Raw genomic sequence first — 24,081 nt, 5'->3', positions numbered from 1 at the left:
GTAGAAAAAGGGTTTTAAACTTGAAGTAAACGGATTCTCACGTATTTATCAACTCCATCGATCCAACGTGAAACTGTGCCATATATTTTCAAGAAGATGCTAAACAGAAGATAATATGATCTGATCTTCAGGAGGCCGGTAGTTTGAAAATGGGGCGAAAAATAAAAATATTTCCGTGGCAGCGCGGGGGGATACAAACAGAGTGACTCAGAGAGAGATTTATCTCACCCCCAGTTGCTCCTCAGGTCCTCTGTTTTCTCTAAACCACTAACAGCATCCCATAACAACCTCTTTTGAGAGCAGTTCAGACTTCCAGGGAAACAACTCAGACCCGTGTAATAAAAGTTATTTATTTTGGGCATCAGATATCTTCTTTAAGAGCCTTTGGTGTAAGATGTGTGAGGGTGTGTGTGGGGGTGTGTGTGGCGGTGTGTGTGGCGGTGTGTGTGGCGGTGTGTGTGGCGGTGTGTGTGGGGGTGTGTGTGGGGGTGTGTGTGGCGGTGTGTGTGGCGGTGTGTGTGGGGGTGTGTGTGGCGGTGTGTGTGGCGGTGTGTGTGGGGGTGTGTGTGGCGGTGTGTGTGGGGGTGTGTGTGGCGGTGTGTGTGGGGGTGTGTGTGGCGGTGTGTGTGAGGGTGTGTGTGGCGGTGTGTGTGGCGGTGTGTGTGGCGGTGTGTGTGGGGGTGTGTGTGGGGGTGTGTGTGGCGGTGTGTGTGGCGGTGTGTGTGGCGGTGTGTGATGTGTCTTCACGATGCCCTTCGGCCCGGACGGGACAGGAACTCCTAACGATCTGATTAGCTTGCTTTCATCCGATAGCATCCGGAGACGGAGCTAAAAACAACCGGCGCTGGAATGACGGGGAGGTGAAGCTGTTTCTGGAGCTGCAGCCCGGACAAGTTTGCAGCACCCGTTTCAACAACTATCTAAAGAAATAAATCAAGTCGCCCTGTTGGGGGGTTCCCTCTCTCCGGGCCCGTCTCCGGTCCCCCCCGCTGCCTCCGCGGCGGGGCGCCCCTCTGGTCTTGGAAGGCCACTTTCGTGGGGGCGGGTGCTCCTCCCCGCGTCGGCGGCCAGGGCGGCTCTGTCTCTCCGGGCAGGCTGGCCCCCTGCCGGGTGGGGGTCGTTGGCCTGAAGGGTGAGGGCCTCCTGGCCACGTGTCCGGCCCGGACCGGGTGGCCGGGGATTGCCTGGGTCGCGGTCCGCCGCCGCGGGTTCCCTTGCTGCCTCTTCCCGTGTCGTGGGGGCCCCGCCCGCGGGCCCCCTCGGCCGCCGCCGGGGGGGGGGGGGGGCAGGCGGTGGGTTGCCTCCCTCCTGCTTCTCCCCTCTGTGGGGTTGCCGGTGGCCTGGGTTCCGGGTTCTTCCGTGTCGGCCTCTGGTCTCGCAGGTGGCTCCCCCACTATAGATACACTTCAGGTGGAGCTTTGATAGGATTTTTACGCGCACACACACACACGCATACACGTACTGTACATACACACAGCCACACAGACATATACATACACACGCACACACACATAGACATACACACTGGCTTGTTCACCTGCATGCTTGCTCTGTAGTTTTTGGGGTTAGATAGCGGTAGCTTAGCTCAGACTGTGATTGGATCTCGAGATTTGGGGCGGTTGCTGCACGTGTTTTTGCCGGTTCCGTGCCTGTTTCGTGTCAGTTCTGTTTTTTTTGGATGTCACCCCCCCCCCCCCCCCCCCCCAAAAAAAAAAAAAAGGTTTGTATGTGTATACGTATGTAGGCGAATATATGTATACATATTAAACAATGCACATACAGTATATATATGCCTTAGGTTCTTACCAGCATGGTATTAACCATTAATATGTGTGCAGACAAGGTAAAAAAATAAAACATAAATCAATAGTATATTTGTATTTATGCAAGGAAAATTCAATTTACGGCACGAGAAACAGAAATATCAGCAGCTTTTGCTAAAGCTTTTGTAACAGTTGATGTTTGAGATGTGGAATTAAGAATTAAAGAGAGAGACACTCGGGTGCAAAGCTGGAGATAACATGCAGGTGGTCATTTATATATATAATGTGTATATATATATATATGTATACATACACACATACACACACATACATATATATGTACAAATGTCTGTCAGCCCCCGTCTGAGATCTATAAACTCGTGCTAACGAAGCCAATGGACGTGTCCTGAAACGAGGGATGCAGGAAGGATGGGAGAGCAGTTATTGTGGGAAATCGAATCACTGTAAGTGTTCTGAAAATGGAAAGTCAATAGAAACATGATGTGCAGGAGAGGAGGAGTGCAGCTCCAAACGTGCAGCAAACACACCTGCAGGTGAGGAGCTGCAGAGCTTCAGCTCTGCGCTGCTCTCAGGTGTCTGGATTACCAGCATCTTAGTCCCTTAACGGGCGTCTTCTTGGTCTGGTTTGGATGGTTTTATTTATTTATTTATTTGAAAATTTATTTCGAACATGCATGTTAAAAAAAGGAAAAAAAAAAAGGAAAGGATTGAAGTAAATACTTATCCAGTCCTACCCCTGAATCTACATACATTCTTACATATAACAAGAGTTTCAATAATCTTACTTATAAAACACACATAACCAAACACCCCTACTTTAATAACTGTTCAATACAGTGATATAATACTCAATTATATGTATATATAAATATAGTCAAAAACAAAACAAATCAAGGCAAACAAAAAGACAACAAAACAAACGCCCAGCATTTAGTTGTGCTACTATGTATGTATGAATTAATAGAAGTAATTATAATGTATTGTTTTCATATTTACAACACATTTTTAAAGGGTTCAGACACTTTCACACATTTAATTTTATCCGGTTCAGCATGTTTAGTCATAAAGAACCACATTAATGTTAATACTTAAAGGATGTTTGACTTCTTTTTTTTAAATCTCTCTTCTGGATAAAGTATGTAACTGTAATACAGATGTTAAACAACTGTGGAGAAAAGAGACTAAAGGATTTATTCTGTTGATGTTTTGTTGAATGAAAACCTGCCTCCCTCCTATTAACAGTACCAAGCATCTCTCCTCTCTCCTCCTCCTCTCATTCATGCATTATCTCCCTCCCTCTTTCTCTCCTCCCTCTCTTCCCCCCCTCCTACCGTCTGGACTGCAGCAGTTTTTCTTCAGCCTCCTGTCTTTCTCCCAGCAGCCTCTGCAGGTGGAGGATCTCCCTCCGGTACGACGCCTCCCTGCCCTGCAGCGCCTCCTGCAGCTCCGTCAGCCTGCTGGAAGCCTTGCTCCGGTACTCCTGCAGACACACACACACACACCACACACACACACACACACACACACACGCACACACACACACACACACACACACACACACACACACACACACACACACACACACACACACACACACACACACACACACACGCACACACACACACAGGGATGAGATGTGTGTTGCTATGAAGGAGTTGGATCTACATGACGGACACAGCGGAGACAAGTGGAGTGGAGGAGGAGGAGGAATCTCTCACACCGGGACGAGGTGAGCAGCAACACGCCGCTCTGCAGAGCTGCTGCACTTTCCCTGCATGTGTGTGTGTGTGTGTGTGTGTGTGTGTGTGTGTGTGTGTGTGTGTGTGTGTGTGTGTGTGTGTGTGTGTGCTGCTGCTGCTGGTGTTTTAGCACCAAGACTCAAACAAGTGGAAGAGAGTCACCACAGTTTCTCTGCTGCAGGATGAGAAGCAGAAACAGAGCGAGGAGGAGACGGTTTAGGGTTTAAGATGAAACACACGCAGCAGGATGAAGGATGAAGGATGAAGGAGATGCTCTGTTGCTTCGCTGGTCTGGTTCTGCAGTCTGAGACAGACGCCGTGTCGTCCAGCCGTCGCCGAGCCCGTGAATGTGTGTGTTCGGGAGTTTATCATGCATTCTGCTCGGCGAAGCGTAAAAACAAACTCACTATTATTTCACCTCAGGTGATAATTGGTCAGTGAATCAGCGGCTTCTCTGCATCTCTGGATGTTCTCTCTTTTATTCCAACACTGATAACAAACTCAATGCTATTGAGGATGAGGATGTACTTTTCAAAAACAGAGTTTTTTAAACGGGTAGTTGTACCATCAGAGCAGAATACTGCCCTGGTGTGGTAATAAAACACGACTGCTCCCGGCTACTGGACACGGAGAGACACAGTGAGGACAAGATAAACACATTAATGGGTAACAAGTGAGCTGCAGGATTTGTGTCACATCTAGGAAGGTCAACGATGTTCACAGTGATGAATGTAGTTGGATTAGTGGAGCAGCGGAGGACTGAAGACTGAAGGCTGTGACGTAGACTCTCACCTCGATAACGGCTCTGCTGTGTGTGTGTGTGTGTGTGTGTGTGTGTGTGTGTGTGTGTGTGTGTGTGTGTGTGTGTGTGTGTGTGTGTGTGTGTGTGTGTGTGTGTGTGTGTGTGTGTGTTCCTCTGTGAGTTCCTGCTGCAGGCATGTCAGAAATGCAAGGGCATCAAAAGAGAAAATAAAACTTCCTTGACCATGAAACAGCTCGGTTTGTTTTGCGAATTATGTGGAGAATGTAATTATACATTAGACAAAAGTTAAATCTTTTTATTTCTCTATTTTTCACTGCGTTTTTCAGTCATCGTGACTCGGTTTCATTATGTCACAAATGTCAGAATCAGAATCATGTTTATTTGGCCGAGTCAGGTCAAACAAGACATGGAATTTCACTTGGTTATTTTGGCTCACTGTACAGTAAATAGGCAAAAAGGCAAATGACAGCTCTTATTAACATATATACAATTAAAAAAAAAAGTGAAATGTGCAGCAGTTTAAGGTAGACAGATGAAGTTGACACCTCAGATGTTTTATTGATATTTGCATCTCAGTTTTTGTCTTTTTGCACGGTGGTTCTGAATCCTTTTAAATCAATTTTAAATGTTTTTATCCTCCAAAACATCAGGCTCAAATGAAGGGTTTGTTATCAGACTGATGAGAAACTGATGACTCGACCGGTTTAATAGAATCAGGAGTATTGGAGCAGAGAAACATCCTGCATGTTGCTGGTGCTACAGACCAGGATCAGTAGTTTCATGCAGTAAACTCATCTCAGTACTGATCAGTGCAACATTTCTCTGCAGTTACAAGATGGTGAAACATGTTTTTCACTCAATCAACCCATGTGCTGCATTTAAGACTCACTAACTGATCCAAGCGTGACAGGCTGCTTTGTTTTGACAGAGAATGGAGCAGTTAAAGTACCTCATTACGTGTCTGACTTGGCTTTTATGAACTCCCTTCTTACAAAGAGTACTCAACTTTGAGTTTAGCAAGCAACAACCAGGATGCAGAAAACAACACAAGAATTCAATAAGAACTGACGGAAAAGAAAGATATATACAAGATGAATACACATTTTTATTTGTGTATGAATATGCATGTAGTGGACCAATGCAGGAGTCACTTTTAAAATCACTTTACGTCATTTTAAGCCAGTAAAAGTTATTGCTCGCAAGGTTAGGGTTGCCAACCGTCCCTTGAAAAACGGAATCGTCCCGTATTTATAAACTAAAGTACGTCCCGTTTTGAGCTGAAAAGGGACGCACTTTGTCCCGTATTACTGTGAGAGTCAAAAAAATTGTTATAAAATGCCAATGGAAAATGGCATTGAGATATTGAGTTATTTTTAGTTATTTTTTCCGTTTTACTCCAACTGTAGCTACAGTCATGGCCTTGGAGGCACAAATATTGTGTTTTCTACAGACTTTCTGTTTGCACTTTTGTTATTGCACTAAAAATGTGCACCATTACAGAATGGATGTTCTACTTTCTTTCTATTGTTTTATATTAATTAATACAATTTTAAGTTAAGCAGGACAGGTTTCTGTTTAAGAAAGATACTTATTTTATTCAGTTAATTTTGTTATTTTGTATTAAAGTGATTTGCTGGATAATAATTTGTTTTCCATGTGTTCATGGCATTCAAAAATATGCATCTAATTCAGTTCAGGTTCGAGTCAAATAGTTAAAAAAATCGTTTCACTCACAAAAAAAAGGGGCTAAAAAAATTCACCAGGCCAGGAAAGGTGAAGGCAACCGGGCCGGCCGGCCCTGACGATGAGGTGGCCCTTATTTATTTTTCAGGGAGTTGGCGACCCTACGTGAGGTAGAAGCTAAATGTTCCTGGGTGAGACTCCGAGGTCTGCAGAAATAAGAAGAAAAAGCTCTGGCCAGATAAAAACTCCTTCAAAATGAGCCTAACAGAAGCTTGAGAGCACAGAGACAACAGATCACTAACCTTATCTCAGCGGGGGGGGACTCGACTGCAGACAGAACTAAAAATATTCATCTGACTTGTGTTTGGTCTCGTTCTACAACAGACACAAGGCCAATTAAAGCTGCAAGCAGCGATGAACGGGCCCTCACACCCTTGTGCACGTTCAGGCTGCAGTGGAAGCTTGTATGACTTGATGTAGATTCTTCAGAACTGGACATTTAGTGGATGAAACCATGACACTTTATATCAAACCATTCAAAAGCTATGGCAGAAAGTAGGAACTATCAGATATCGACCAATCAGATGAAGGGGCGGAGCTAATTCAGGCCAATGAAGGTCAAGTACTCAATACCGAGTCTGATGACACCACCCACGAGTCTCTATATCAAACCATTCAAAAGTTATGGCAGAAAGTAGGAACTATCAAATATGGACCAATCAGATGAAGGGCGGGCACGCTTTTTGGCGTCTATCGTCGCCACGGTAACACTTTTGAAAGAGAAAAGTAATGCCCATTGTCGCAGGATGGAGACGCACATTTTGATGTATAACACACCTGGGTGTACGTTACGGTTCAGGCGAAGAAACGGGCGAAGGAATGGCATAAATTGCACCAAAATGCAAAATGCAAAAATTGTCCATGGTTCCAAGAGACTTTTCTTTTAGTTGTGACATGATACAGGTGTGTACTGATTTTCGTGCATGTACGTCAAACCGTATTGTGGGGCTTGAGGAACAAAGTTTTCTAGGGGGCGCTGTTGAGCCATTAGGCCACGCCCATTAATGCAAACCATTAAATATCAAATTTTTCACCAGGCCTGGGTTGGTGCAAAATTTATATCCAACAAAATAATAATTTTACATAATGGCATAGATTCTGCAGTTATTTATTGCCCCATTGATCCTCAAACATTCCGTTCATAGTTGAAGAGCTGAAAAATATCAGGGACAAACTTCCCAAAGAAAGTACTTTATGCTTCAAAAATACATACTGTAGAAAACACGATATACATACAATTATGTATGTAGACACATTAAAAGTTTTAGAAGTACAATGATGCTACACAGAACTTCATAATAGTTATAAATAGTGATAAATAAGATCCAGTTTTATCTGAAAGGGCCAGGAAAAGTCTAAAAAGCAGCAACAGAAACACCTGACTTCCTGTTCAGTTTCGGCCATGGCGCCAAGAGACTTTTCTTTAAGTTGTGACATGATACAGGTGTGTACCGATTTTCGTGCATGTACGTCAAACCGTATTGTGGGACTTGAGGCACAAAGTTTTCTAGGGGGCGCTGTGGAGCCATTAGGCCACGCCCATTAATGCAAACCATTAAATATCAAATTTTTCACCAGGCCTGACTTGTGTGCAAAATTTGGTGACTTTTGGGGCACGTTTAGAGGGGCAAAAAGGCCCTAATTTCGTCAGAAGGAAAATTCCTACAGCTACAATAGGGCCTTCTCACTGTCAGTGCTCGGGCCCTAATTAAGGCTAATTAAGAGCTTAAACCCTGAACGAGACCCATCGCCCCCGAGTGCTCCCAGTAATGGATGATACCGGTGTTTACTGCTGCGAGTCTCCAAATGTCTGCAGCTCCACCGTGAGGCAGAAGGGCAGCGGCATCGGCCCGATGAAGCAGTGACATTTAGCCCTCACAACAAACCGGAGTGAGAGAGACACAAAGCCGATACATCCATCGCCTCTCGCAGCTGCAGCCGCGGGGCTGCTGACCTTCTCCACGCAGCGTCAACAGAAATACGACAGGAATAGACCGTTCCAGTGGACGAGCACTGCTGCATTTAGCTCCTCCTGTATCACTGTCAGCACCTCGGCATAATAGCTGCATCCATGTGCAGTTAAATGATGCTTTAAAACGGTTTTCATTTTATATTTCTAAAGGACCCTTGAAATGACCCGACTCCCACACCGCGGCCCCAAACGTCTCAGAAGGACTGACTATATTTCCATTTTGATGACCGGTGGAGGCTGCAGCCCGGCTGGACCGGGATGGTTACCGGGACTGCCGGTCGGTGTGGAGCTGAAACACAGCTCCATCTTGTTATAATCCATATTCATTATGGATAAAAGTCAAATGCTTATTAAAGGGGACCTATTATGGCATCTACAGTGCCCTCCATAATTATTGGCACCCCTGGTTAAGATGTGTTCTTTAGTTTCTAATAAATTCAGTTTTTTTCTTAATAAAATAGGACCACAATGAAAAAAAAGAGTAAAATCCAACCTTTAAATCAAGTGCATTTATTCAGTAGGAAAAAAATCCCACATTAAGCAATAATTGTTTTACATCAAATCATGTGTGCCACATTTATTAGCACCCCTGATGTTAATACTTCGTACAACCCCCTTTTCCAACAAAACAGCATCTAATCTTCTCCTATACTGTTTCACAAGCTGGGAGAATACAGAAAGAGGGATCTTCGACCATTCCTCTTTGCACAGTCTCTCTATATCAGGGGTCGGCAACCCAACATAATGAAAGAGCCATATTGGACCAAAAACATAAAAAACAAATATGTCTGGAGCCGCAAAAAATGAAAAGTCTTGTATAAGCCTTAGAATGAAGGCAACACATGCTGCATGTTTCTATATTAGTTAGAACTGGGGGGAGATTTATTTTCATTATGCACTTTGAGAAAAAAGTCGAAATGTCGGGAAAAAAGTCAAAATTTCGAGAAAAAAGGCGGAAATGTCGAGAAAAAAGTCAAAATTTCATGAAAAAAGTCAAAATTTTGAGAAAAAGGTTGAAATGTCGAGAAAAAAGGCAGAAATGTCGAGAAGAAAGTAGAAATTTTGAGAAAAAAGGCGTAAATGTCGAGAAAAAAGTAAAAATTTGGTGAAAAAAGTCGAAATGTTGAGAAAAAAGTTGAAATGTCAAGAAAAAAGTTGAAATGTCGCGAAAAAATGTGAAATGTCAAGAAAAGTCGAAATTTCAACAAAAAAGTCGAAATGTCGAGATTAATGTTGAAGTACAATCTCGAGAAAAAAGTCGAAATGTCGAGAAAAAAATCAGAATGTCAAGAAAAAAAGTCAAAATTTCGAGAAAAAAGTCGAAATGTTGAGAAAAAAGTTGAAATGTCCAGAAAAAAGTTGAAATGTCGCGAAAAAATGTGAAATGTCAAGAAAAGTCGAAATTTCGAGAAAAAAGTCGAAATGTCGAGATTAATGTTGAAGTACAATCTCGAGAAAAAAGTCGAAATGTCGAGAAAAAAATCAGAATGTCAAGAAAAAAAGTCAAAATTTCGAGAAAAAAGGCGGAAATGTCGAGAAAAAAGTCAAAATTTCATGAAAAAAGTCAAAATTTTGAGAAAAAGGTTGAAATGTCGAGAAAAAAGGCAGAAATGTCGAGAAGAAAGTAGAAATTTTGAGAAAAAATGCGTAAATGTCGAGAAAAAAGTCAAAATTTGGTGAAAAAAGTCGAAATGTTGAGAGAAAAGTTGAAATGTCAAGAAAAAAGTTGAAATGTCGCGAAAAAATGTGAAATGTCAAGAAAAGTAGGAATTTCGACAAAAAAGTCGAAATGTGGAGATTAATGTTGAAGTACAATCTCGAGAAAAAAGTCGAAATGTCGAGAAAAAAGTCAAAATTTCAAGAAAAAAGTTGAAATATCGAGAAAAAAATCAGAATGTCAAGAAAAAAAGTCAAAATTTCGAGAAAAAAAGAAGAAAAAAGGAAAAAAAGTGAAGAAAAAAAGGAAAAAAAAGACGAAAAAAAGGAAAAAAAAGGTCAAACATTTTTGAAAAAGCTCCAGGAGCCACTAGGGCGGCGCTAAGGAGCCGCGGGTTGCCGACCCCTGCTCTATATCATCCAGTGACCTGGGTCCTCTCCTCTGAACTCTCCTCTTCAGCTCACCCCACAGGTTTTCACTGGGGTTGAGGTCTGGGGACGGAGACGGCCATGGGAGGAACTTGATTCTGTGTCTGGTGAGCCATTTCTGTGTAGATTTGCCCATATGTTTAGAGTCATTATCTTGTTGAAAGACCCAGTGACGACCAGTGTTGGGTGTAACGCGTTACAAAGTAACGCGTTACTGTAACGAGATTACATTGGCCAGTAACGCAGTGATGTAACGCGTTACAGTTGCAATTTGGGTAATCCCGTTATAGTTACTCTAAGACAAGAAAAAATATGTTACTTTAGTTACTTTAAGCTTTTCAGCTACATGAAGAACGGGAGAACAGAAAAGAAAATCAAACTTGCCTTTCATGCGTCTTCACACGTTGCGCTGCAACACTTGTCTGACTTGAGGCTGATTTATGGTTCCGCATTAAATCGACGCAGTGCCTACGGCGTAGGGTACGCGGCGACACACACCGTACGGTGTGCGTCGCCGCGTACCCTACGCCATAAGTTCTGCGTTGGTGTAACGCAGAACCATAAATCAGCCTTTAACGTGATCTTACGGGATTTTACGGGATTTTACGGGACTTCTGGTGCTGATCTGGGCACTGCAGTAATAAAGTTGCAACTACAGGACTGTCTCAGAAAATTAGAATATTGTGATAAAGTTCTTTATTTTCTGTTATGCAATTAAAAAAAACTAAAATGTCATCCATTCTGGATTCATACAAATCAGCTGAAATATTGCAAGCCTTTTATTATTTTAATATTGCTGATTATGGTTTACAGTTTAACATTAAGATTCCCAGAATATTCAAATTTTTTGAGATAGGATATTTGAGTTTTCTTAAACTGTAAGCCATGATCAGCAATATTAAAATAATAAAAGGCTTGCAATATTTCAGTTGATTTGTAATGAATCCAGAATGTATGACATTTTTGTTTTTGTAATTGCATTACAGAAAATCACAATATTCTAATTTTCTAAGACAGTCCTGTACATGTTGTTCATTGGCAATCGAGTTATGGTGCAGCTCAGGTGATATTGCAGAGTAATCCAAAAGTAATGTAACTAGTAATGTAACTAGTTACTTTCAGCAACCAGTAACTAAGTAGTGTAAGGGATTACTTTTTTTAAAAGTAACTAGTAATATGTAATGGATTACTTTTTTTGAGTAACTACCCCAACACTGGTGACGACCCATCTTCAGCTTTCGGGCAGAGGCCACCAGATTTTGATTTAAAATGTCCTGGTATTTCAAAGCGTTCATAATGCCATGCACTCTAAGGAGGTTCCCAGGCCCTTTGGAAGAGAAACAGGCCCACAGAATCACAGATCCTCCCCCATACTTCACAGTGGGAAACATGAGGTGCTTTTCTGCATACTCCTCTTTTGTGTTACGCCAGACCCACTTAGAGCGTTTGTTGCCAAAAAGCTCTACCTTTGTCTCATCTGACCAAAGCACACGGTCCCAGTTGAAGTCCAAGTGCTGCTTAGCAAACTCCAGGCGTTTGCGTTTATGATTGTGAGTGAGAAAAGGTTTTTTCCGTGCATGCCTCCCAAACAGCCTGTTGGCATGTAGTTAGCGCCTGATGGTTGTTGAGACTTTGTGACCCCAAGATGCTACCATTTGGGTAAACTACCACTGTACATATCCAATTTATTAAAATATTACTCTAGCAGCTACCAGAGCTGGGTAGAGTAGCCAAAATTTGTACTCAAGTAAAAGTACTGTTACTTCAGAATAATATGACTCATGTAGAAGTAAAAAGTAGTCATCCAAATCATTACTTGAGTAAAAGTAAAAAAGTACTTGGTGAAAAAACTACTCAAGTACTGAGTAACTGTTGAGTAACGTCTGATTTATTTTTTTAACACGTCCATTCAAACAGACAAAAGTACAAAATAATCATCTTCAGGCAAATTAAATCAATAAAATAATAAGATAAATTAAAATTAATAAAAAATAAAATATAGCTTAAATTAAAATAAGCTTAAAAGAAATTCAAGTAATTTAATAAATAATAAAATAAGTAAAATAATAACAGAATAAAAAAATAAATTAAGCACAAGTAGCACAAAATTTCAAGCCTTTGTACCTTTCTTTTTTAACCAGGCAGAACTAGAACAAACATGAACTCATAGAAACTCTGTGTGTGTCTTTGAGTCCGTGTAAATGTGACAAAACATGCAAAAACAAACATTTTTCCCAAAGAATCACTCAGTGATGTCATGAGATTGACGCGTACACGGATAAAAGGGATAAAAGAAAAGTAACAGCTCAACGTTACGGAGCCCTGGAGGTGACATGGAAATTATTATTTTTATCTCGTGCGCACGACTTTTTATGTCGTGCGCACGACTTTTTATCTCGTGCGCACCACTTTTTATGTCGTGCGCACCACTTTTTATCTCATGCGCACCACTTTTTATGTCGTGCGCACGACTTACTGAAAAGTCGTGCGCACGAGATAAAAAGTCGTGCGCACGACTTTTTATCTCGTGCGCACCACTTTTTAGTCAGTGAGAACAGAACACTGGATTGAATAGGAAGGAAGGCCAAAAGGAAACCCCCAAAAGTGACATATCCGCTCACTTCAACATATACAGCTATTGATGCCAAGCATTTATCTAGTCGTCGAAGTCCGATCTCGGGAAACTGGCTTCACAAAAGACGTTTTAAAATTGGAACTATTTCCAGAGGCGGAGTTGTCACAAAGTGCTTCGACATTGTCACGTGAGCGTGCTGGACCAATCAGAGTGGCCGCTGGTCCAAGATCGCTGCCTACAGTGCTGATTTTATTTGTAGAAATAAGCTTTAAATTGCACTAAAATGACTACAAACAATGTTATATGTAAACGAAAATTAATCTGAATTATAAACCTAAGAGACCTGCTGAAACAGTGATAATTCTGTCATTAGACAGAACATTAGACAGTGATGATTCTGTCATTAGACAGAACATTAGACAGTGATGATTCTGTCATTAGAAATAGGGGGTTCTCCCAAATGATGGGAATATAATACCCATGCTCAAAACCTATGTTAAACCTGCAATAATAACATGTTTTCTATTTTCTATTAAAATAGAAAATAGAAAACATGTTAATAATAACATGTTTTCTATTTTCTATTAAAATAGAAAATAGAAAACATGTTATTATTTTTTATTATTTTCTATTTTATTATTATTTTATTATATTATGATTATATATCTATTATATTATTTTATTATTTTCTATTTTAATAAAAAATAATAACATGTTTTCTATTTTCTATTTTAATAGAAAATAGAAAACATGTTATTAATAACATTTTTTCTATTTTATTATTATTTTATTATATTATTATTATATATCTATTGTATTATTTTATTATTTTCTATTTTAATAAAAAATAATAACATGTTTTCTATTTTCTATTAAAAATAATAGATAGTAATAATAGACAGAAAATAATAAAATAATATAATAGATATATAATAATAATATAATAAAATAATAATAAAATAGAAAATAGAAAACATGTTATTATTGCAGGTTTAACATTTTGAGCATATGGGTATTATATTCCCATCATTAGGGAGAACCCCCTATTTCTAATGACAGAATCATCACTGTCTAATGTTCTGTCTAATGACAGAATCATCACTGTCTAATGTTCTGTCTAATGACAGAATTATCACTGTTTCAGCAGGTCTCTTAGGTTTATAATTCAGATAAATTTTCGTTTACATATAACATTGTTTGTACTAGTCATTTTAGTGCAATTTAAAGCTTATTTCTACAAATAAAATCAGCACTGTAGGCAGCGATCTTGGACCAGCGGCCACTCTGATTGGTCCAGCACGCTCACGTGACAATGTCGAAGCACTTTGTGACAACTCCGCCTCTGGAAATAGTTCCACTTTTAAAACGTCTTTTGTGAAGCCAGTTTCCCGAGATCGGACTTCGACGACTAGATAAATGCTTGGCATCAATAGCTGTATATGTTGAAGTGAGCGGATATGTCACTTTTGGGGGTTTCCTTTTGGCCTTCCTTCCTATTCAATCCAGTGTTCTGTTCTCACTGACTAAAAAGTGGTGCGCACGAGATAAAAAGTCGTGCGCACGACTTTTTATCTCGTGCGCACGACTTTTCAGTAAGTCGTGCGCACGACATAAAAAGTGGTGCGCATGAGATAAAAAGTGGTGCGCACGACATAAAAAGTGGTGCGCACGAGATAAAAAGTCGTGCGCACGACATAAAAAGTCGTACGCACGAGATAAAAATAATAATTTCCATGTCACCTCCAGGGCTCCGTACAACGTAGCCTAATGTAGCGGAGTAAGAGTAACAGTTTCTTCTTCACAAATCTACTCAAGTAAAAGTACAAAGTATAGTGATTAAAAACTACTCCTAAAAGTACAAAATTTCCCAAAACTTACTCAAGTAAATGTAACGGAGTAAATGTAACTCGTTACTACCCACCTCTGGCAGCTACAGTATAACACCAGATCATCAGAGAAAATTCTCCTCATGGTCCCAGCACTGGAACAGAGTTGGTAAATCAACCTTTTCCTTTTATGCACCGCAAGCTTGGAATGAGCTACAACACTAATCAACCTTAAATATTTACCCTCTCTTAACATGTTCAAACACATGTTAAAATCAGTTTTTACAGAACAATGTCATTGTTTTTAATCAAGTGTCATTCTTGTCATGAATTCTTTTTAGCTTTCTGATCCTTGTATGTTTTATGTTTGTTTTTTCTTTTGATATTTTTTTTATTTTTTGTAAAGTTACTTGTCCTTGTATGTATTTTCTTTTATATGAAACTGAATTTATTTTTTTGCTGCTATCTTGACCAGGACTCCCTGGCAGAAGAGATATTGTATCTCAATGGGACTTTCCTGAATAAATAAAGGATAAATTTGTTGCAATTCTTTAACAGTGAGCTTTGGAGAACTTTTTATTTCTCTTACCATCCTCCTCACTGTGCGTGGTGGCAAAATATACTGACGGTAGATATGGACGGGTTTAGGCGAGTGGCTATTTTCTTGTAGCCATTGCCTGACTTGTGAAGGTCAACACACATCTGCCTCACTTGAACGCCGTGTTCCTTTGTCTTTCCCATGTTGAAGAGAAATGGCCTCTGTGTCACGTCATATTTATACCCCAGGGAAACAGGAAGGTGTGAATTACTAATTAATAGGGCTGTTCGATTAATCGATTTTAAATCGTAATCGCGATTATGTAATTAGAACGATGTTAAAATGTGAAAATCGGAAAATGGATTTTTCACTTTTTTTTTTTTTTTTTATTTTTTTTTACCTTGTCTGCACACATATTAATGATTGATACCATATTTATGATTGATGGAAATACCTCTCAATACCTGCGACAAGTGCCCCATGGGAGAGGCTCTTTAGTGTAGGAGGGGGCGTTGTAACCATGGTGATATACTAACATGCCACCGGGCATCCCTCAAGCCAGATGCGGTAGACCGGCTCGTGTTCCTTGCAAAAAACTTGCAAATGTGAACAGCAAATGTAATGACTGACATTACACACCTCTACCTCCTTCATGGGTTGCATTATTATTTAGCATGCAAAGACCCAGTTTAGTTTAATTAGAAAATGTCTTGTTTTATTTAATTGGAAATATAACTTACTGTATGTTTGCAAGTGCTGATTTGCTGATTTTTTTTTTCAGAGATAAAAGTTTATATTTTATTATATTTTTTAAAACTTTTTTTCAACTTATTTTACAGAGTTTTGCACTTTATTCATTCATTTTTGGTTTAATAAGAGCAAAGTTTACACTTAAAGCCCAATGAGGCAAATGTTCAATAAAAAAACAGCATATTTGAAATAATTTCTTTGCCTTTTGTCAATTCACAAAATAATCGTAATCGAAAATCGGATTTTGAGAGAAAAAAATCGAGATTTTATTTTTGGGCAAAATCGAACAGCCCTACTAATTAAATGTTCCTACATAAACTGGTCAACTTTGTAAACTACCATGGAAGTGACAGGAATACTTTAATTAATTTATTTCTAAGGAATTGTTAAGGCTGCAAATAATTGTAGAACAGGTGATTTTATGAATAATATATATTTCTTAGTCAGGGAATTTTTTTTCCCCTTTAAAATTCACTTGAGTTGAAGGTTACATTTTTCTACAATTTTCAGTGTGATAAAATGCTTCTGCAATAAAAATTGAATTTATTTTAAGGCTTTTAACACATCTTAACCAGGGATGCCAATAATAATGGAGGACACTATAATACCTATTTTAAACAGGCCTTGAATGTCTTAAAAACAAGCTTTTGATTGTTTTTGCTAAATAAATTAGAAATTCAGCCTCTGAGCCATGTCTTTATCTTCCCATTCTCTTCAACTTATTTTCTCACCCTTTTTACTTTTTTCTCGACATTTTGACTTTTTTCTTGACATTTCGACTTTTTTTCTTGACATTTTGACTTTTTTCTTGAAATTTTTCTCCACATTTTGACTTTTTTTCTCGAACCTTTTGACTTTTTTCTCGACATTTTGACTTTTTTTCTCACCCTTTTGACTTTTTTCTCGACATTTTGACTTTTTTCTTGACATTTCAACTTCTTTTCTCACCCTTTTGACTTTTTTCTCGACATTTTGACTTTTTTCTTGACATTTCGACTTTTTTTCTTGACATTTTGACTTTTTTCTTGACATTTCGACTTTTTTTCTTGACATTTCGACTTTTTTCTCGACATTTTGACTTTTTTTCTCGAAATTGTACTTCAACATTAATCTCGACATTTCGACTTTTTTTCTCAACATTTCGACTTTTTTTCTTGACATTTTGACTTTTTTCTCGACATTTCCACTTTTTTCTCGACATTTCCACTTTTTTCTCGACATTTCGACTGGCTGAAGAATCTTATTGGCTCGTAGATCCACATCACACTGGACGGCTCGTCCGGGCGGCTGTACAGACACTGCAGAATTTGGTTACTTTCCTCTTTCTCTGAGAGGGGAGACCACTTTATATATGTTAAAGCAAGAAAAAACCTGTTTTTCATAATAGGTCCCCTTTAATCAATCACAAAGATATCAAATATTATTCATATATTTATTCAAACGAGGCCGTTGTAAACACATGCAGATGCACCAAAACATTAAATCAGATGCAAAATACAAATAGTTTACAAAACTGTACATTAACAAGAGGAAGAATCACCAGATTCTGTCACCTTGGTGCAACAGACTCTGAATTATCCGAGACCGAGACCTGGAGAGACCCAGAGACCCGAGACCGAGACAAGACCAAGACCACTAAAATGTGGTCTTGAGAACTACAAGTCTACCTTTAACCCTTAAAGGAAAGTGGGAGCCCCAGCTCATCTTGTTGAAATCTGGGAGTGAATTACAGGCCCATGAGCTCAGATACGTTGAATAGTGATATTTTTAACCTCCTCTACTGCAGTCATTCAAAACAACCATTGCATGTTTGATATGCTTACATAAATTGTTCTGGTGATAAAACAATTTGTTGCAAGTAAACATCACCTCAAGAACGTCGCCTTCAAAGACTGAAGAAGCCATTCATTTTGCCGAGGTCAGATCCAATAAGAGCTTGTTGAACTTCTTCTGGGTTTCTGTAATTGGCATTTACCGGTACATGCTGCTGTTGTTTGTTCACATGCAAGGCCAGCTGGCGCTGATCCTTCAAGTGCTGGTTCTTGCCTAAACTCAACCACTAATCTGCGCTGTAACACGTCCGCTTTTATGCTGATATACTATTACTGCCTCAAACTTCCCCTGAATGTAAAGCAGAGTTAGAGTTAAACACTGCTGCGTAAACAGACTCCTCTTATCCACCAAGCTGCTGCTTTTATAATTATCAACCCACAACTTAGCTACTGTATCACCGTCGTGCCTCTTTAATCTCTGCTACGCACAAACTCAAGTATTAGTTAACTTTTTTGCAGAAATAACTCTATTTAAAATGTGCAGATTAAATCTGGTGCTTTAGTTGGCCGACTCCACATCCAGAACACCAAAAGAAAAAGAGACAAGCTGATACAGACAAAGAAAATAATCCTGGTGAAAATGTTGCTATTGAAGTAAAATTTGTCTTTTCCTTCTTTTTCTTTTCTTTTCTTTCTTTCTTTTCATTTTATTAAATTTTTATAGGTTATATATGATATGATATTGTGAGGAAGGCACAGGACTAAATAAGCGTTCTGCTTCCTCCTGTTCCTTTTCGAACACATTGTTTTGCTGTGTGTTTTATTTTTGAATGAGACTGTTAAATTGTTTTGCTTTTTTTTATATTTTGATGCTTTTAATTTGATTGGGTTTTGTTGTGTTCGAGACAAAGCCAACAATAAAAAAAGGAAGCTAGCGGCACATTAACAATTGATTTAAGACTTATTATGGACTTAAAATAACCCAAAACCACATCCTCAACATACATGTTAACACAGTTTAAACTTTAACTGTTAAATCCATGTCTAAAGTGATTCTCTTTCCTTATTCATCAGCAGAAATACTTATATCTGCCACTAAAAAGGTTCAAATAGCTCTTATAACTGGTTCTCATAAGTTTTTTTTATATTAATTAGATAATTAACTCTGAAGTTCCTGATTCAGAAACACCTCAAGAATTTTAAAGTAATCCTCTTCTCTCAAATGTCCATGTACCAAAAGAAGTTTTCCTGCCCTTTGCCCTCAGTGAATAACGAATCCCTGACCGTCTGTGAGGATTCACTCTCGGGCTGAATTAAAAACAACTTTTTATTTAAGCTCATATCTGACTAAAGGACCAAAAACAACCCTCCAGGTTCAGGTGAGTCTCGGTCTGAAGTGGAGTCTTATTTGGTGTCAGTAGCAGAACTGATCAGACTCTCTAAGATTAAAGCAGCCAGAGACCCAGACCACAGTTTCATCAACCGCTCATTAGACGATAATGTCTTCAAGCCAAACACTGATTTAATCCATTATTAATACATTTAAATAATGTTGAAACCATTAAATAACGAGCACATCACCAAACTCATCCTTTTTGAGGAACGCAGGTTATTTTTAGGAGGATTAATGAATGATTTGGTTCTATTCTGCACTGTTGTCACTAGGGATGGGCGGTATGGACTAAAACATTTATCCCGATAATTTCTGGCATTTATCCCGATAACGATAAAAATGACAATAAAAAAAATACCAATTCAACTCCACCTTTGTAACTATAAATCTATCAGATCCGCTATTGTTTGTTACACAAAAACCTCATCAACCGGAACTTTTCTTTCTTTCTTTCTGGCTCATTTTTTTCTTTCTTTCAGGCTCATTTCTTTCTTTCTTTCTTTCTTTCTTTCTTTCTTTCTGTCTTTCTGTCTTTCTTTCTTTCTTTCTTTCTTTCTTTCTTGCTCATTTTTTTCTTTCTTTCTTTCTTTCTGGCTCATTTTTTTCTTTCTTTCTTTCTTTCTTTCTTTCTTTCTTTCTTTCTTTCTTTCTTTCTTTCTTTCTGGCTCATTCCTTCCTTCCTTCCTTCAATCCGGCTTTACACAAAAACATCATCAACGGAAATCGTTTTTACCGTGAGATACAAATTCTTACTGTGGGATATTTTTTTGACGGTTTATCGTGAACGGTAAAATATCTCCCATTCCTAGTTGTCACTCGCACTCGACCATGTAACCGTCAAGTCTTACTGAGTTATTAGGTTTTCACCACAAGTTTATTGAGTTGTTATTTACTTGAGAGAGATCAGCCTTGTACAAAATGTAATAATGAACAAACATGAAGGTACCTGCGTGTTTGTGCTCTTTGACAGGTGAGACCGAGGTGAACATGGGTTCAAACAGATATAGACGGCTGTACTGGGAGGTATATCGTTGTGTCGGGACGCCGGCTCAGTGACAAATAAAGACCTTAATGGGTCAACACCGCTCAACCGTCTGATGTCAGAGGTTTTTATCATTTGTAGTGGTTTTGCTTACCTGGCGAGTCTTGAGCTGAGTCAGCTATTGTAGCACGACAGAGAATACTGAATCCTGGACATGGATCTGTGTGTTAATTATGTCACTGAGGATAAATTTGATGAATTGTGTTACTGTTTTTTTTTCAAAAACTGCAGAGCCCATTCAGATAATCCATGGACACTGTGATAATCTGCTGGTTCTTGTAAATATAGCAAAAATAATTACGGTTTCTTCTCAAAGCTTTTCTGTCCTTGATACAAAAAGATATTGCTGGACTACAAATCTGCTTTGTACGGAAGAGTATTAGGGCCAGGCAGGAGAAAAAATATTTGAGAGGAAGATTTTTTTATTGTGCACTTCGAGAAAACAGTCGAAATGTCGAGAAAAAAGTCGAAATGTTCAGAATAATGTTGTACGGAGCCTGTGAAGGATCATGCAATATATTTTTAATGTTGACAAAATCGAGCGCACGTTTTATTAACTCGTTCGCGCGATTTAATAAAACGTGAGCACATTTAATTAACTCGTGTGCACGTTTTATCAACTCGTGTGCACGTTTAATTAAATTGTGCGCACAAGTTAATATAATGGGCTCACGAGTTATTCAATCATGAACACAATTTAATCAATTTAATGTGTGGTTAGAGAGCAGGTTGGTCGGAGCTCGTTGGGAGGAGCGTCAGTTGAGCGGCTTCCTGGGCCTTGGAGTTGGCCCCAAATAAAGACCTAGATCATCATAATTCCGATGGCGGAGATTACTTGCGCTAAGCATTCTTTTTAAAGTGGCTAGACTGATCACTATACCATGGGTGGCTAGAGTTGCCAGCATTTCTTTTTGCGCCATGCCTAACCCATGGTAAATTCTTAGGAGATCCATGTTTAAAGGATCTTAATGCCCTTATGGCTGATAAGGGACGCATTACAGCACGATTGAATATAACCTGCGCACATTTATTAAATTTTGATCAAGGGTAAGTAAATCGTACTCATGATTTTATGATATATTGTGCGCACAATTTTCCAAAATGTGCGCACCCTTTGTTAATCGTACCCACGCTTTAATACATTTTGCTCACGATGACAAATAACGTGCTCTCGATTACGGTAACTTTAACGTGGCCACGAAGTTACTTTTTTTTCTTCACTTGAGCTCTTACAGGCTCCGTAATGTTGAAATACAATTTCAAGAATAAAGTCGAAATTTCGTGAATAAAGTTAAAATACATTTTGGTGAATAAAGTGGAAATGTCTCCTCTGGTCCATCAAATCCAGTTAGCGACTGACAGCTCTGCAGCAGCAGCCGTAACTAAATAACTAACTTACATCCTTGGAGTAGAGCGTTAACGTTACGTTTCTGGAGTTATGCAACTGCATATGTGTGATATGTGTTTCAAATCAATATCGTCATCAAATATTGACCTTTTTCTCAACATTTCGACTTTTTTCCTCGAAATTGTACTTCAACATTAATCTCGACATTTCAACTTTTTTCTCAACATTTCAACTTTTTTCTCAAAGTGCATAATGAAAAAAAAATCTTCCTCCTCTAAAATATTATTTTTATTTTTCTCCTGCCTGGCCCTAACTTTGACTTCCTTCTTGTTACAACGTTTAGTGTTTTCTTGTGCAGGTCCCAGCCACTCTGACCGTGTTGACAGGGGTTTCTCCTGCTTTCTCCCCCCACACATCCCCCCCTTAGATGGCAGCGAGTTTCACTGACTGAGCCAAACACTCAGATTTCAGTTTACAGTTTATGCCAGGATTTTACAGGTTATCTTGCAGACTAAGAGTTTTAAAACCCAGAAGAGACAATATGTTGACATAGATGTCTGGTTACTGGTTGGCTCTCTTTAGCAACAAAGAGAGCCAAAACAACCCCTGATGGAATCATCTGTCTTCAGATGAGAAATATTGTATTTCCAAATATTTCCAACTAATAATTTCCCCCTTTATTTTAGTCTTCTAGAGATGTTTGGATGGTTGTTTAGGATTATTCCTGGAGTCTAGTAACCAAGGACTCGTTATTATATTTGTAAATCATGAATAAGAAATCTAGCACGTTGTACTTTTTCATTAGATATTAATATGATTTCCTAGGTCTGTCCACTCCTTTACTTATAATTATTTTTATCTTCAACATCAAAAATTTGCTGTGGGAGCATTTACAATGAGTATATTCAGTTTGTTGTAGAGGATGTGTGGTTGTAAACCTGCGAGCATATACACTGGATAATGATGTTATTATGATGTCATAACAAACATTTAACCCTAAACATATTGTGAAGTGGAAATGTGAGGATATGAATAAATAAGGCAGGATAATTTGCACATTTCTGTGTCCTAACCTTTATATTTTGTAAACGATGGAACGTATGATTCCTGTAAACGAGGTTGAAGCTCTGACAACGGCAGCGCGAGCGCGAGCCTGCGGATCGATTCAGAGACACCGACCAGCAAAGGTCAATGCTATCATTAACACTCCTGTCTGAAGGGTGTGTTTGTGTGTGTGTGTGTGTGTGTGTGTGTGTGTGTGTGTGTGTGTGTGTGTGTGTGTGTGTGTGTGTGGGAGGGTCAGAGAACAAAGGGGGTGGGAGGTTAAGTGTCCACCTCACCTGAAACAAAGAAACATGGAGCACATGTACGCTGCTACTATATTTATTACTTTTCTTTGTGGAACTGGAGGAAGTCGCCTCAATAATCTCTGATCTCTCACCCACCAGGTCGTCGTGTCGCCGGCTGAACTAGTAGTCCAGGAAACAATGGTAGAACCAACCACAACAATGATTTTTAGGGCTGGGGATCGATTCAAATGTCAAGAATCGATTCGATTCCGATTCGATTTGATTCCGATATTGATTTGGGTTAGTGTTATTAAAACGTTTTTTTAACTGTTGCATGAATTATATGACTGTGTAGTTATGCAACATATGAATACTAGTATTATATTGAGATTCAACAGCAAGTATTATCAGCTAATGATGCTGTAAGGACCAATCAGCTCCCAGAATGCTGATAGAACTGCTTTCAGAAACATCGTGGGTCAGAATTACCAAACAGATCCAGGGAGGAAACAGAGACGGATGAAATCAGTTACATTTTTTCCCACATTCCGTTTTAATTTGATCCATTTTCAGTTTTTAATTTTTGAAAATTAGTTTTTTAGCATTTTATGCAAATGTAACCCCAAGACAGTATATAAAGTAATGAAATATAGACAATTTATGCAATTATAATTGAAAACTTTAATGTTTTCATACCTTTAAACATATTCAAAGGCAAAAACATGGCACCAGTTTTTCTCGTTTCCAACAAAACATTCCTTTTTTGGGCATAAACAAAAAAATACCAAAACTTGTAATGATGAAAAAAAAATCGATCTTTAGAGATATGAATCAATTTTTAGGAATTAATATGAAAATCGATTTTTTTCAACACAAGCCTAATGATTTTTATTATGTTTAGGGTATTAGTGAAATTGGATGTTGTGATTTTTGATTTGGGGTTTTTTGGGGGGAGTTTTGGGGAATGTTTTTGGCTCTTCTTTAGAACTACTCTAATCCCTGAAAAGGGGCCAAATTGGGCCAGTTCGAATAGGGGAAAAGTGAGAAAAAAAGCCCATAACCTGAGAATGCTCACTCTTTTCTGCATCAAACTTTCTGAGGTTTGAACTGGGTGGTTGTCCACCATCATCAAACAGTCAAACAAATGATTTACATGAGAAAATACTGAAATATAGCACTGTAATCATACCTTTAGTTTAGACGGAAATTGTACTTTTTGGTAATAAGAACATATATAGGACTCCTTCACTTTTCTCTCATTTATCAGAAAAACATAAATCCCTATAAAATACACTATTACTTAGTTGTCTTGAATGCTATTGAATACTAACCAGTGGTGTTATGGGGATATCTGGTACAGCTCTCTTGAAAATGAGATTTCCTTAGACACAGCAGAAGAGGAAATGTAGTTTTAGAGTAGAATGACGGTCTATTGTTCCCTCCCATATCGCAGCAAAGCCTT

At 38.9% G+C, this 24,081-nt stretch overlaps 2 protein-coding genes across 4 annotated transcripts in view; one reads left to right on the top strand and one right to left on the bottom strand.

The window, feature by feature from the left end:
• Positions 1–24,081, bottom strand: part of cep89 (centrosomal protein 89) — a 106,825-nt gene that overhangs the window by 7,535 nt on the left and 75,209 nt on the right. For all 3 annotated transcript variants that reach the window (XM_061746816.1, XM_061746824.1, XM_061746832.1), the window contains one exon: positions 3,116–3,264. In XM_061746816.1, the coding sequence (XP_061602800.1) occupies positions 3,116–3,264 (149 nt within the window). The remainder of the gene's footprint in view (positions 1–3,115; positions 3,265–24,081) is intronic.
• The window catches only part of zgc:165481 (uncharacterized protein LOC100073327 homolog), a 38,257-nt gene continuing 17,567 nt past the window's right edge, over positions 3,392–24,081 (top strand). The window contains exon 1 of the mRNA XM_061746846.1: positions 3,392–3,513. Within this exon, the coding sequence (XP_061602830.1) occupies positions 3,450–3,513 (64 nt within the window). The 5' untranslated portion in view covers positions 3,392–3,449. The remainder of the gene's footprint in view (positions 3,514–24,081) is intronic.

This window comes from Cololabis saira, chromosome 2 (assembly GCF_033807715.1).
Source record: "Cololabis saira isolate AMF1-May2022 chromosome 2, fColSai1.1, whole genome shotgun sequence".
NCBI lineage: Eukaryota > Metazoa > Chordata > Actinopteri > Beloniformes > Belonidae > Cololabis > Cololabis saira.
This window is presented reverse-complemented; position numbering and strand designations above follow the sequence as displayed.